Source organism: Typopeltis vanoorti, chromosome 4 (assembly GCF_054136105.1).
Source record: "Typopeltis vanoorti isolate ZY-2024b chromosome 4, IOZ_Tvanoo_1.0, whole genome shotgun sequence".
In the NCBI taxonomy this organism is placed as follows: domain Eukaryota; kingdom Metazoa; phylum Arthropoda; class Arachnida; order Uropygi; family Thelyphonidae; genus Typopeltis; species Typopeltis vanoorti.
Genome location: NC_143552.1, coordinates 94578505 through 94595502, shown reverse-complemented (window position 1 = coordinate 94595502; position 16998 = coordinate 94578505). Strand labels below are relative to the sequence as shown.

General features: G+C 35.4%; 1 protein-coding gene across 1 annotated transcript in view; it reads right to left on the bottom strand.

Moving 5' to 3' along the window:
- LOC150107504 (protein FAM91A1) overlaps positions 1–16998 on the bottom strand; it is a 228540-nt gene that overhangs the window by 25965 nt on the left and 185577 nt on the right. The window contains exons 17-18 of the mRNA XM_090391353.1: positions 8008–8118; positions 2032–2145 (exon numbers count right to left, since the gene is read on the bottom strand). Of these exons, the coding sequence (XP_090247479.1) occupies positions 2032–2145; positions 8008–8118 (225 nt within the window). The remainder of the gene's footprint in view (positions 1–2031; positions 2146–8007; positions 8119–16998) is intronic.

Sequence of the window (16998 nt, the reverse complement as noted above, 5' to 3'; positions counted from 1 at the left end):
AACTTCAAACTGGAGATATGGACAATGAAACTGGTTTGTGCCTATGATCCCAAAGAATGTTCTGCTAATGAAGTGGAGAAGTTTTTTTGAGTCATTAGAACAGGGAGTTGACAAAGAAAATGGAAAAAGTGGTCCTTGTTGAAAATCTGAACAGCAGAGTAGGAAATCAATCCCAATGAGGCATACAGGAACATTTTTGGAAAATTTGGAGAAAAGGGCAAAGCTAAAAAAAAAAGGTCCTGGTCATTAATAACACCATGTTTGAACATAAAGATGTACACAAGTTCACATGCAGAGAAGACACAGGAAATAAGAAAAGCCTACTTGACTATGTTGTTGATAGTGATATCATCACACTGGTTCATGATATGAGAGAGTACAGAGGATTTGAAATTGGAAGTAACCATTACTTAGTACTAAGCAGGATAAAAATGGATATCAGTTTCAAAAGAACAGTATGTAAGAAAGATAACTATCTTTACTTCAACTGCACATGAATTACAGGTTTATATCCATGAATTCTAAATTGCTAGCAAAACAGCTGTATTAAAGACAAATTTAAAGAAGCTCCAAGTTATGTTCAGTAGCTATGTATAGCCAGAAATAATAAAACAACAATAATGATGCAAATCACAATTGGCTTAAATATCTTCCATTTATCTTCAGACCTTTTTCTTCCCAATCAAGAAACTTGAACATTTCTTCTAGGCATGCTGTGAATAGTTTTGGAAATATTGTGTTACCTTGTCTTATATCTCTCTGTATCTACACAGCAGAGATGTTTCCAGTGAAATTAATTTTTGCCGTAGTGGTGTATGCTGATTTGATGGTCCTGACAAATGACTCATTCACGTGCTGATTTCGTAATGTTTAAGTATTGTACAAGTTTTTACTCAATCAAAGGCTTTCTTATAAGCAATAAAATAAGACATAATGGTAGATGGTATTCATTATACCATTCGATAATCTGCTGTACAACTTGAACATGGTCCATTATGCTAAAGCCACTTCAAAAGTCTGCTTGGTTCTTTTAGTTCTGCTAGGTGTAGAGTTGCACAATGCTATAAGCCAAGACTTTTGTAAACCACTAATAGCAGACTGATGGGTTGGTGGTTCTTCAAGTCTCCTACTTCACTTTTTTTTTTTTTTTAAAGTATAAGGGAATGGCTTTTTCCATGCTCTTAGTACATCATTTTCCTTCAGGCATAGGGTAAAGAGTTCTGCAAGATTTTATAGATCATGGCCTTATATATGTATATATGGCCTTATATGAGGATGCTTTTTTCTTAAAATCTGAATAAAAACTAATTACAGTATTCAAGAGGATTCATTCATCTTTCCAATTTTGTGAAAACCCAGTCTCATCAAAGAGGTAGGGAAAAAAAGAACTGCCAAAGTTACAACTCTAATATAAGGTGTTGTGACTCTTGTGCTATGCTTAATGGTTTAGCCAGTAGTGATTAATCAGTATTCGACACTCATATGATTTTTTTTTTTTTGGATCATTATGGATGTTTCAGTTTTACCTTCCCAAACACAAACTGACTGAACATATTTGGTAATAGTAGTATTTGAGTTGTTGCTGTTGTCATTAGATGAGCTTATGTCTTCCAGAGGAAGGCCAATAATAAATAAACTGAAAAGGTGTCAAGCTTTGAAAGTATTAACCATCCAACATATTTTTCCCTTTATTCTCAATAATTCCAAAGAATATTTCTAACATAAGTCGGATTGAAATGTAAAATGCTTAGAAGCAACAGTTTGCCATTTTAATATTGAGTTATTAAAAGTAGATGCTACTGTTATCAAGGAAACAGCATATCACATCCATCTATTACCTTAAACATAACTAAGAGATACTAGTTACATCTGTCAGAAAGAATAATTACTATATTTTTGTTTGATCTATAACAAATGAACATCAACATAATGACATACTTCAGAGGTATATGCATAATGCACATCTCATTTAATGTCATTTGAAATAATAACATCCTCTCCACTTTACATACATATGTCAAACATACAAACCTGAATAAGTACAGCAGAATGACAAAGGGCATCATTAAGAGTAGGAAGTGCACTGGATATTGGCACTGTACCTGGATCATGTCCCCAGGTAGTCACCAGAAGCTTGTCATGATTCTAAAAACACCAAATAAAACAAATCAAATAGAGAAAGTTAACAAATACATAATATGAAAATTATTACTTAACAAGACAATACTTTTTTTTATAAGTATATAAAAGATATAATTGAAAATAATTTATTATTTTGGTAATCTCCATGGAGCCAATAGACTCATTGTGGGAGGTCCACTCAACCAGCAACAACGCTATCATAACGAGCTAGACTACCTGCATTCTACTCACTAATAAATCTCAATGTAAAAAAATCTACTCCTCACACCACATCTTTATACAACATCCAGGAATGGCCTCTCATTCTTCCCTTCTTAACATCTGCTCATTTTATATTTCCTTCTGTATTAATCGGATAGAATCCCTTAACTAACTTGAAGGTCTCTACCATATCTCCTCTTTTCCTCCTATCGATCACCCTCTGCAATAAACATTCCCTCAAACGCTCTTCATAACCAACACTCCAGAGTCCTGATATCACTTTGGTCATTTGTCTTTGGATCCTCTCTAGTGTTTCCATATTGCAATGAAAACCAGGTGACCAAATCTGAGCACAATAGTCCATATGTAATCTAACTGATGCCTTATATAGAGGCACCACCTACATGTCCATGTACTTTTTATCATAACAGCAATACAATGTGCAGTCTTTGCAACACTTTTAATATACTCTTGGAACTTCAGTCCAGAGTCTACTATCACTCCAAGATCCTGAATCTCATCCACTTCCTGAAGTACAGCTCCACAAATACAATACTCAGCCTCATATCTCTGTATCACAAAGTGCAACACCTCACATTTATTACTATTAAAATTGCAACCCCACTTATTGTCCAAGCTAAAAGTCTATTCAAATCTTCTACCCAAGAATTCATTTCAGTAAAATCATGAAGACTACAACCATGTTAAGAATAATTACTTTAATTTCCCAATGTTTCGATCTTCATAGTAGATTTCACACAGTATGCCAAAGTGACAATGATTTGATCAATCATTATTCTACTGGCCTGACCTCTAGTGAAAAAAAAAACCCTACAACAATGCTATATTTTATTTATAACATTGTCAGAAAACAAATTCATATATAGTTTTAAACAGAAATGACTCACAGAGAAACATCAAATTGTTTGCTGATGCAAAATGTGCACATATCCATAATTTAACGTGAATTTAAGATCCTACATTACTTACAGTCCTAATTATAATTAACTCTTAGACCAAAAGGTTTAAGTGGGTAGAATATGTACCATACATATTCTTGGGATTTGTAGACCCCCCCCCATTATTATTCTATGCAGAGTATTCAGGGCATGATCAGAAAGGCCAGATTTACCATAGTTATTAAATTTAATGTGCTGTTTATGTTTAAATTATATATACGTGTATACTCCAGATGACCTTAATATGAAGGTTGAAACATCGGGAAATTAAATTATTACTAACACAGTTGTAGTCTTCGTAATTTTACTGAAATGAATGCTGATCACAGTGTAACACTAAAGGAAAGGATCCTACCTAAGAATTAAATAATTCTATCCAACTTTGCATCATCGGCAAACATTTGAAGATCCACATGAAATATCATTAACAAGTATGTCAAACAGTAGGGGCCCAAGAACAGAACCCTAAGGTGCACAAAGTCCAAGAATATCACTGTATGTGATTCTCCCTTATCTAACATATTCATCATCTTATCACAAACTGTAAACAGATTACTAAAAGAAGACCTGCTCTTCACAAACTCGTGTTGACCATCATAAAGAACGCTATTCATAGTGAAGCATTTATGGAGACAAAAACACACACTGGAATAATTACTTTACTTATAATTAAGAAAATAATATTTGCTGTTTCGACCTCTGTATTGAAGTCATCATTCGGAAAACATACATATGTACAGGACACAAGCTACATGAGACTACACAAAAGTGAGATGAATCTAAATGCTTTGTTAATCGTTTACCCTAGCCTGACCTCTGGTGGAAAAAAAAAACTTTAAATAAAAATAAAATAAAAATATTACTAAATAAAATATATCCAAAATTAAGAATTAATTCACAAAATAAAATAAACTTTTTATACATATCAGTATAATAATATACAGATGATAAAAACAGTTTCATAGTAGAACTAGAGTAAACAACTGAAGTCCTCTCACACATATTATGGTCTTCTTCTTCTGTTTGGGGGTTGTTCAGGATGCTATATGGGTTGAAGATGGGGTCCTCCAGATTCTTGAATTATTAATCCATCATTTTTGTTTAGATTTGGATGATGTTTCAGCATTTCACAGGCTTCTTTGAACTTTCTTTCAAATGAGGCTTTGGTATGGTGTAGGGAGTTGGTGCCTTTCCAGTTAATTCTGTGACATGTTTGAAGTGCATGGTCTGACAGGCCTGTTTTACCATAGTGGAGGAATTTAATGTGGCATTTGTGTTCATCTTTTCTTATTGGAATGGTGTGCACTGTTTCCCCTATGTAAGGTAGGTTGCAGGTGCACAGAATTTTGTAAACCCCTGGGTAGGCAAGGTATGGAAGAAGATCTTTGGATGAACTGAGTAAATTTCTTAATTTTGCAAGAGGTTTGAAGGTTGCTTTAATGTTGTATTTATGTAATGTTCTATCTATTTTTTCTGATATGCCCCTAATGTATGGTATGGCTATGGCATTCTTGTAATCTTTTTTGCTTTTAATGGTTTTTGGAAGGATCTTGTGAATTTTTTTATTATAGCCATTTTTTACAAATGTTTGGCTAATAATTTCGTATTCTTTGTTCAGCGCTTGCTCATTGGAGCAAATTGTTAGGTCTCTGTGTTTGAGAGTGCTGATTAACCCTAGTTTTTGTGTTGGATGATGGTATGAATTTTTATGTATGTGTTGGCTTCTGTGTATAGGTTTGCGGTAGACAGCAAAACATATTCTCATTCCCTTTCTATTCTATATTACTTTAATTAAGGTCTCTCATCTTGATCACCTTCTTTTTACATGACAACCAATTTGCCTAAACATTTCATAATCAGTATTCTCTACATTCCATGGCCTATAACAGCATCTTATCAGACATACTAACCTGTTAATTTCAACTGTACACACACCACATAGATTCAAAATATGCACATATACTATCAACTTCCACACTTTGTGAAACACAATTCCTATACAATCATTAACAGCACTCCTCCTCCTCTTTTCACCTTCCTATCATTCTGGAAATTTGTATATCCTTCCATTTCTGACATTACATCATCCTCAGACAGCCAAGTTTTGCTTATACCAATTGTCTTTGGGCATACTGACTTAATTAATGTGTTACTTAATTAATGCAACAAACTCAGCTCTATTTCAAATACTCCTTACATTTGTAAACAACATAACAATCTGTGTCTTTGAGGCTATTCTATCAGCAACTACATTCTCTATTTTAGTTTCTATATCACACCCCTCTCTTTGGTCTGACCACTCCTGTCTCCCTGATCCTGACTCTGATTGCCATTCATACCTGTCTCATCCTCACCTTTATGCATTCCATCACCTTGTGCTACTGCAACTACATCTTCAACCTCATATCCATCTTCTTCATGTTGCATAACCCATTTGACTGTTGTATCCTGCTTCAGAAGTATCCTTTGATTGTTAGCTACATTATCTTCTTGATTCTGTGCCTTCTCAGCAAACAATAGCATTAATAAATGACCAACACCAAACCCATACAAGTGCAATCCATCAACTTTAAATCATTCCCACTTTCCTTCAAATTCACAAACTGAACTCCCCCCCCCACCCCTCAATTTGCCTCACACAACTCAACCATCTTGTTAATCCTTATCTGTGCTCTTCTTCTCAATTTACTACTGTCATATCTGGGCAACACACTAATGACTTTTCCAACAATGCTATTATCTTTTACCTGCCACAACAACTTCAAGTTTCTATCAACATTCTTTTTTTCACCAAGTGATGTGTGTCCGTAACTAACACTAATTGTGATACTTTCATCTTTCTTCTCTGCAAAACATCAGTTATTTGTTTTGTTGCACCACCAGAAAAGCATGTTTTGCGTACTTTATTAGTCATTACACCTCTAGTGATCAAGTCCCCATACAACAATACACAATTATCCTTTGATACTTTCTTGATCATTAGAGATGTCATGACTAATAAAGTACACAAAACATGTTTTCTTGGTGGAACAATGAAAAAACAAATAACTGATGCTTTGCAGAGAAGGAAGATGCAGGCATCAGAATTAGTGTTAGTTGTGGACATATATGACTTGGTTTGTTCTTTGATGCTTCATTTTACTTTTTATTTTCACTAACTTTGTCTAAGCTCTTCTACTAAGGCCCAAACTCTAGCTCCCATTTCTAATTGCTCTATCAATACATTTTTCACATACAATAATGCTTTCCTTCTTTTCATTCACTCTAACAGTCCACAAATCTTTCACATTTTTTGGTGCATATATGAAACCATTTTTACACGAAATCCACTAGGAAAAATCCAAGGCAGAACTCAATCTTTGTGCTGGAGCTTTCCGTGCTATGACATTCACTTCTTTACAGATGCCATTTTCAGAAGCAGAATGAACAAACAAGTAGCAAAATACAAATAAACAAATTTCTAACTACAAACACTACTTAAGGACACCTGCAACCCGCATAAAAAAATTATGCACAATTTACAATAAAACATTACTCTATACACTATTCAAAAATACTTTTCTTAATATGGCTCAAATATACTGCTATGTTCACTCGCAACACTAATGCCACTAAGTAATATGGATAAATAGGATTATTGAGTAGGGGCTAGGCAAAAAAAAAAAAAAGTAAGAATATAAGGAGAAAAGTGACTAGCATGGATAAATAAACTGGTAATATGGATAAGAGAGTGGCTGATGGGCAGACAGCAAATGGTAGAAGTATGGAGGAACTGAATCCAGGAGTAGACAAGTGACTAACTAATGGTGTAAGAAGGGTTCAGCAATTGAGCTGCTGCTATTTGTATATCAATGATACAGGGAAATGACTCACAGGAAATGTCAAATTGTTTGCTGATGATGCAAAATTAGGTGAAATAATGGTTAATAAAGATGATATAGAGATCTTGCAGGACAATTTAAACATACTAGCTGTACAGACAAAGGATAATTGCTGGCAGTTTATTGTTGGCAAAGTTATGCACTTCAGAATGAAGCAATCACCAGCAAATTTATACTGATAAAAATGTTGATATTAGTTATGTGAGATATTACATTAGAGCCTCCATAGCTCAGTCAGCATAGACGAAGCCCTTAGGTCAGAAAAACCTGGGTTTGATTCCCTTCCATGATGTCAGGAACCTTTATCTAGTCTATTTCGACTAAAAGTGAGTTAGCCAGTCTCATACAGAGGTAGGGGATTTTTTCATCCAAAAACTTGGATTTTTCGTCCCTCAGAACAGGTAAACTGGCTCTATGAATATACTTATCTACAGACATAGGACATACCGGGAGGCATAGGGCCAACCACCTTATCCTTGAGACAGTTGCAATTGTGAAGTCAACAGCTAAGAACCTTAAGGGTTCATGAAAGCTTAAGAAGAAGAAGAAATCTGATTTTTCAACATTAAACATACATTGATCAAAAAATAAATTTAGTAAGAAAGGTACAAAATCAGAAGTCTGACATTAAGCTATTATATTATCAATTACAATTAATTAGTATATATAATTTAAACATGAAGAGACTTTACAAATATGCATCTTCTTCTCTGAAATGGTTATGCAAAATGCAATACATATTAATTTCTACTGCATCACAGTCATTGAAAGAGGTAAAAATAGTTATTTTTAGCATGAGCATGCAAATATGAAATCATACCTACCCTGAACACTGAAGGTAATACTCTAAGCCTGCTGCCCTTAGCAAGCATCAAGGAAGGTGGACCACATTTTGTGAGGGTATAAACATACAATTTAAACCAAACAGAATTGACCTAGAAAAAAAAAATATCATTGAGTATAAAACAATTTTCTTAAACAAATTTTATATGAAAAACTTTTATAATTAATAAATACATTAATAAGATTTTAACCTAAGATTATCTGAATAAAGTAGTTCATAATAATAGCTAATTGTTATTAATATGCAATATTGAATGATCTGAAGGTTACTAGTTTCCTTTTTTTCAATAGTCACTCAGGTACACTTCAGTTTAAAAACTGCTCTTAACTATCAGAATATATATATATTCATCACCATCATCATCAAATTCCTGCCATGTACCCTCAAGGGGGGTGTACAGGATATGATAGTACTACATGAAAAATTTACCATTACTAACTTCCTATCTACAATTTTCCTCGAAATCAGTCTGTTACTTGTCAAGACTCCAACATTATCACATCTTATATTTCTATCGTCTAAGGCACTTTGTACCATATCAATCCACCTATATTTTGGTCTTCCTCTGGGTCGTTTTGCTGCCAACCTGGCAGAGAACACTTGTTTTGCTAATCTTTCTTCGCCCATTCTGTTTTAGTGGCCATACCACCTGAGATTAGCTCTGCTAACACATTCCTGGATGTTGACAATGTCAAGTTCTTTCCTAATATCCTCGTTTTTAATATGATGTTGCCATTGATGCCATCTGTTCATGCCTCTAATCTTTCTCAGGACTCTCATATCTGCAGTCTCTAGTCTTTGGTCAAGTGTTTTACTTCTGACCCAGCTCTCAGATCCATAAGTTAAAACTGGTTTGAGAACTGTCTTGTATACAGCTAATTTAGTGTTCCAACTAATTTCTCTCTTATTCCATATGAATTTATTCAATTGACTTCCCACCATACCAGCTTTGCTGATTCTGTTGTCTATTTCTATATTTAATTTACCATCTTCAGTAAAAATCGTGCCTAAGTAGCTGAAATGTTTTACTTGTTCCACAGGTTCTCCAATCACAACACAGTTGACATTTTCAATGATTCTGTTTATTTTCATTGTCTTTGTCTTTTTATTGCTGACCTTCATACCATATCTATAACAACAGCTATTCAATTTCGTCAGAGAATCTTGCAGATTCTCTGACTAAATAGATATATATATATATATATATATATATATATATATATATATATATATATATATATATTCTGATTTCTGATTCTATAAATGAATCAGAGACCTTTCCCATGTGAAATTAAGTACATAGTAGAAGCATTGGAATTATCTATATATATACTCAGATGCTAACATAGTATGAAAAAAATAAATAAAATAAAAATAAAACGCATAATAATCATTATGTGCAAGTCATGCATGCATATTCTTTCCTGAAAAATTAAAATTTGCAAAGCAGGTTACTGGATTAGAAAGTCAGTCTCACAGTGGAATGGATGTTTGTGAGTCTTTAGATGATGATTTTCATCATCTAACCCTTTTGTGAGTGGGACTGACAAAAAAAAATAATAAAATAAATAAATCAATTAAAATTACACTCACAGAACTCCATTTTAAACAGCATTTCCCAAAATATGGATAATTTCATCTTTGTTGAGATTCAGACAGTGATTGAGGCAAGATTTCACAACTTTCTATGCATTCCATAAGATAATTACTTTGATGAAAGACCTTAATTTCCTCCAAAGGATTCAATGTTTCATGCAGATGGCAAAGTCCAGATGACTATTCCAGCTGATGGAATTTGATGTGATCAAGGTGTTCACTTTGACAAATAGCTACCGATCTACAATTTGGCCGAAATATGATAATCCACACTGGCACAGAATTTAACAGACTCCAGGATGTGCTAAGTAAGGGCATGTTTGATGGAGCAGTGTTAGATTTCATTTTGCATTAGCAGGATAAATTAAGTGGGAGATGAATGAATCATTATGGAAGCCCTACTTATACAGAAAATATTACGGAGGATACATGATAAGCAAGTCCAATTGTAGGCTAGGGGTAGTAACAAGTATGGTGTGGAAAGTAAACTCCTAGAGTAAAATTAGCCTGAATCAGATATAGTTTTTTTTTTTTTTTTTGTTATATTCTTGTTTTAATCATTTATCCAAATGTAAGCAAAGATTGTGAACTATCTTCATGACCAGACTACTCATATACAGAGGCTGTTGACTTCACATAAACTGCCTTGTATCACATACTGGGAAGGATCACTGACCCAGGTCAGTCTGGATACTGACTCTTACCATAATGCACAGTAATATATTTATAGGCCCAAAAGGAAGCATGCTTCACATTATGGTGAAAACAGCCTCTATATACAAACAATCTAATTATGAAGATGCTTCATGCCCAGACTTTGTTTGTTTATGCTTTGGTTTACGTTTGGGTAGAGGATTAAACCAAAAGTAAAATTTCTTATATCAAGTATAATATAAAAATTAGCCTAAAAGTCCAAAGAAACTCCTAGAAATCATATTAAAGAAGTCTTTTGCTACTTAACAAGTAAAAACAAGAATGCTTATGGAAGAATAACATTGGTAAAAACAGATGGTAAAAAAATAACTGCAGCAGATGAAATAAAATCATTCTAGCAAGGTATATCAACTGAGAGGAGATGATATAACACTTGATATTAGGAAGGGAAAAGATAAGAGTATAGAAGTGAGCAATTATAGGGTACTAAAGAAATGTTACAGAACTTTAATGCAGATCAGTAACAGGATAAAATGGGATATCAGTACAAATGTTAAAGAAAATGTGAAAGAGAACCAGAGATGCTTTTGACTGGTTGTTTGAATCTCGACACAACATCAAAAGCATCACATCTGACAGAAGAGTTTCAAAGATGCATAAAGTGGGTTAAAATGACTGTCCAAATCAGGCTAATTTCCTGGCTGTATAAAATCTCATGAAAGACTTTATGGTATCATTAAGAAAAGGTCTTGTGTTAGTAATCTATAATATTCCTTACAAATTATAATAAATGTAACATTAAGAAGAATTTGATACACTGTGATATTACTAGTCTTTGAAAAAGTATCTGATAGAATGATGCATGGCAGGTTACCTGCATAAAAATAAGTGGTTGCAAATAAATACTAATATGGAGAAGATGAAAGCAGAACGACATATATCAAAGAATAGTATCGGGGGAGGGGGGGGGGAGAAAGATTCTGTAGAACTCTGTTCTTGGGCCACTACTGTTTAATTTGTATATAAATTATATTGTAGATTTCTGTCAGACGAAGAAAGGGAAGTGCTGATGATGATGATGGTGATGAGAATTTGGAAGGATGGCTCTAGTATGGTATGGTATCGCTTCAAGGAGACTGAATAGAAGAATAGAACAGCATGATGGCAGATGAGAATGGATGTTAGTTCAATCACTTTTGGCTTAAGAGAAGGAAACAGACATTTGATAATTCAAAGAAATATAAGGCATTAAACTGTATTATCTCCATGAAGTCCTAAGATAGTGTAGGAAGCTTACAGACCACAATGCTTGCCATACTACTTCTTAAACTCATTCACTAACAATGCATTCAGCTCATTCTGCAATTAATTTTACACACTAACCACTCCAATCAAAAATCAGTTTCCTCGTATTCTGGTTAATCCTACTCTTACTCAATTTCCAAAGCTGCCATGTTCTTTCTCTTTCCTCCTATCATGTAATGGAAACAATCTTCTCTAATCTATCTTTATAAAATCAATTTTCTTTTTCAAAGAAAGAATTCTGTGTTAATTACTTTTCAATGTTCTTCACTACTTCCTCATCTCCAGATACCAAATCTGAGTATCCAGATGTGCTCAGATTAAAGCCTCACAATGAGAGGCAGTAATTTCCAGAACTTCAACTTACTGTCCACTATCTTTTCCGGATTCCATCAATTTCTTGCAATGCAATCCCATTAGCAATAAAGTACACAGCTTCAAACAAAAATGCTTCATCTTACACAGTAAAACTCTGCATCATTTATCTTTCACTCTCTCTTATTAATGCCTTTGTAACAATGGCATCAATAAAAGCATGGTTAACATACACTGTGACAAATGGAAATAAGCAAACAGAATTCAACTGTGAAATCCTAGAATCCTAAATGCTTCTCTGAGAAGGCTATATTAGCTGACTGGCATCTGCTGAGAAGATTAAGATGTCTCCAAGGCTTTTTGAGAATCAGGCAATCTGCTGAGAATTATACTATTTTAGAGAATAACTGATGAATTAAAGGTTGTTGTTTGGAATAGTAAAGTACAGAAACAAGTTGTTTCTGTACTTTACTATTCTTGAGGATGAATATTCATATAAAATGGTCAAAACATCAAACTAATCTTTAATAAAAATTATTCTCTAAAATCATATGTCTTACAAAACCAATTACTACAGCGACTGTGACTGTTCATACTCAAACAATATAAGTTGAGGTTGCTGCAGAACTGAAGTTGATTCTTGGAAGAATTTTTCAAATGTGTATTTCCTTTTGTAACAAACCTGAAAACTTTTCACTATTTCAGAAAGTACATATAAATCTGAATAAATGGATTAAGTGCGCATCTAACCAAAGAATTCTATGTTCGTTGCTGATAACTTCCACTCCTGGATCAAGCGTACAATGGAAAAAGAAGCAGATGAAAACATAGCAGTCCAGAATAAACTTATAATTTATTGTTCCTCTGTGCTATATTCATTCCATTCAACCTTATAATGAAAGGTAATGTAGCCTTTCTAAACATCTTGCTTACCTGGCCAGCTTTATCTATTGCAAAGTCACCAACAAATATATTCAGCATGACTTAACATCATCACCCAAAAATTAAGCACTGTCAAGACTTTACAAGAATTCATTGGTAATGTATTACTAATGCAGTACAGGCCCCCCTACAATCTGATATCTCATAACTATTTGAAGGTCAGCCAGGTTGGGCAAGTGGTTAGCACATCCGCTCTCCAGCCAAAAGGCTGCAGGTTTGAATCCTGCCATCTGGCATGGATGTTTGTGATTGTCTATGAAAATGCTAGTGGTGGTCATGGGAAGTAGATGCCGTTGGTGTAGATGATGCAGTTCGCTGGTAGATATGGAGAGTTGTAAAGTAGGTGCCCTCCCTCGATGAGTCTTTGGACTCCTTGGCGGTATCAGGTAATGATAATAATAATATGGTTATTATCCTTATTGGCATGTGTGTGTGTGTGTGTGTGTATATACACCTTATGGTATATATACCTTATTGGTATCTAATGAACCAACTGCAAGAATCCTGAAGTCTTACTGTTACATTTTTTTTTTCTCTATGAATGAATGGTCTATATTCTTGCAAACTACAAAAGTACCTTTGCAGATGCCATCTTTTATATTTTGGACAAATTGGGAGTTTGATGGAAGATTTCAAGAACAAGACTACATTTGCTACTGGAAATCTTGTAAGTTTGGTCCTACTTAGCATGGAGTAAACAAAATAAAGAATCCTTTGGTTGGATGGAAGCTTAATCCATAAAACTATTTTAAATAAGAACATTTCTAGAAAGTTTTTTACCTTGGGTATAATATATGTTAAAGATACCAAGTTATTTTAAATATAAACCTGGTTTTTTTACTCTATTTCCCAAGTAAGCAAACAGACAGGTCAGTCAAGTTTTGCACCTGCAAGTGTTGCAAGTCTAGCTGACCCTGCACGTAGTGAGGGTCCAAGGCAACTCATGGTAAAGGTAGAATAAGCTCTGATCACTATTCTTAATATTTACCCTTAATGCAAAGCACGTCTCCTGGAGGAGATGTATGATGCTATGAATTAAAGGCAAGGGGCCACTACCCAGACCAGTTTCGACCTTTATTGAGGTCTCATCAGTGAGAGCCAAGCTAAGAAATACTAAGTTTTAAGTAATACAGAGCTTATAAATATTTTACCAACACAAGTTACCATAAGGTGCTTTGACCTTATTAAATAAAAATCTCAGGATGAGAGATAGATGTAGAAAGTTTTTTACCTTGGGTATAATATATGTTAAAGATACCAAGTTATTTTAAATATAAACCTGTTTTTTTTTTACTCCATTTCCCAAGTAAGCAAACAGACAAGTCAGTCAAGTTTGTGCCTGCAAGTCTAGCTGACCCTGCACATAGTGCAAGTCCAAGGCAACTCGTGGTAAAGGTAGAATAAGCTCTGATCACTATTCTTAATATTTACCCTTAATGCAAAGCACATCTCCTGGAGGAGATGTATGATATGAATTAAAGGCAAGGGGCCACTACCTGACACAGCCCTCAATAGACTAAAAGATCCCAGGACTAATTCTCGTGTCTTATAACTGGCATCCCAAGCATGGCCTGGCTACCTACATCTGGCTTGGCCTCAAGGACATAACCCAATGTGTACCTGATGCAGAATACTCCATAGATATTAAAGTTCAAAATACCACCGTCTACAATGTCTACAAACCACCATCGCAATCCTGGCCTGATCAGATGGATCTGCCACCACCTCACCCTGCTATCTATGTTGGTGACTTCAATTCTCATCACACCATGTGGGCTGCTCCTCTAACAACCAGAATGTTAATAATCTAGTTAACTGGATGGATACATATAACCTGTATTTGATTTATGATGCCAAGCAGGAAGGCACTCTCCACTCAGCCAGATGGAACAGAACCTACACCCCAGATCTGAGCATAGTCTCTAAAGACTCTGAAGACCACCTTCAACAGATTCCCTAATAGTCAGCATTGTCCTACACTAATAGAGACAGGCACATCAATCCCAGTCATCAGCAGAACACCAAGATGGAACCTTTGCAGATTCCATCTAGCAATTGTTTTCTGTAGATAGAATCTACAGAAAACAATACATCCCATGCTGGAGTAGAGAAACTGAGGAACTTTTAGCCAAATATGAAAAAACTGAAGACCCAACTGTTGCTAAGGTGCTCATAGCAATGCTGGATAAAAACAAACAGGAAAGATGGATCTCAACCATCCATGAACTCGATTTCACCACATCTAGCTAGAAAAGCTGGTCACTTCTGAGAAAATTAGGTGGAGCAGAACCAACAACACACAAAACAACAAAGATAACTCCTGATCAAATGGCTAATCATTTATTGAAAACCTCCAAGATACATCCCAGCTCTATCAGGAAAATTACTGTGCAATCTTCCATCAGACAAATCTTGAAGACGGGACCCGAACTTGTACGCCCAGCTTTAAAACTCACCAAGAATGGCAAGGCTGCAGGAGTGAATGGTATCCTCCCTGAGTTTCTAAAACATCTCGGTCAACAAGGCCAAATATGGCTGGCCGCCCTTTTCTCAAAAATTATAATGACTGGTAAACTACCAAATCTGTGGTGGGAAGCCAAAATAATTGCTGTGCCCAAACCAGGGAAAGATCCAAATGATGTCAAAAATCTATGACCTATCTCCTTGCTTTGCTCCACCTTTAAGTTCTGTGAAAGAATTCTCCTTAAAAGAATTTCATCATTTCGATGAGATCCTTAAAAGAATCTCATCGAAAGAGCACTCCCAATTGAACAAGCTGGTTTCAGGCCAGGAAGAAGTTGATGTGACCAGGTCCTAGCCTGACAACACAGATTGAAGCAGGCTTCCAAAAGAAACTTAAATCTAGACCCACTTTCATTGACCTAAAATCAGCTTATGACACAGTCTGGATCAGGGCCTCCTCCTAAAGCTAGGAAATATTATAAGGTGAAAAAAACTTTCCAGCTTTTTGAATCCATTCTCTCCAACAGAAAGATGTGGGTCCATATTGGCAGAAAAAAGAGCAGGCCCAGATTCCTTCACAACAGTCTCCCTCAGGGCTCTGTGTTATCCCTTTTACTTTTTAACATCTACATGTACGACTTACCAGCTCAAGCACGTATATGTACGCTGATGACCTAGCGATCCTACATCAATCTACCTCCTTTACCAACCTGGAATCAACTTGGAACACAGACCTGAACATTCTGGAAGAGTACTTCAAGCAGTAGTACTTGAAGCCAAATCCAATAAAAACTGTGTCCACAGTATTTCACCTGAGCAATGCAGAGGTGAATCGACACCTCAACCTTTCTTTCTGTTGAAAAATGGTAGAAGTCTCATCCGAAATACCTTGGAGTGAGCCTGGTCAGAAGCCTAACCTATAAAAGGCACATCACCAACATATCCAACAAAATTAAAACGAGAAACAATATCATTTCAAGGCTTGTTGGAACAACCTGGGGTTGTGGTCCAGAAGTCCTAAGGTCGTCTGCACTAGCCCTCGCATTCTCTGCAGCAGAATATTGTGCCCCTGTCTGGGAAAGAAGTGCACACACGCACACACTAACATTATAGACACCCAGCTAAACTCTAGCATGTGCACAATTAGTGGGACAGTGAGAAGCACCCCTCTCTCCTGGCTGCTTGTCCTATCAAACACTGCTCCACCAAACATACCGAGAAGACAAGCCTCAATTAAAGAATTTAATAAAGCAATGAGCAACCCACTCCTGCTCCTGCACCAGACTCTCATAAATCCACCTAGTCTTTCTGGTCCATGGACGAACTATCTTCAGCTGCCCTACCATCAACACCTGACATGTGGAGATGATACTGGTCCAACAATCTCCCAACAAAAAAATCTTCCAGGGCAGATGTGGCTACCTACTATATAAATGGGGGCTGTTAGACCACCCTTATTGTGATTGTTTTCCTGTGGCTCAGATGATTACTCATATTGATAATGACTGCCCAAGGCGCCAATTTCACGGTGGTGGTCTACAGAACATCCACGAGGTGACAGATGAGGCCTTGGATTGGCTTTCCAGACTGGACTGACCTGTAGCTGTTCTGTATTTCTTTTGTCATAAGAATAAATAAAAATAAATAAATAAATAAATAAATAAAATAAATATTCTTGTGTATGTGTGTCTCTTGTGAT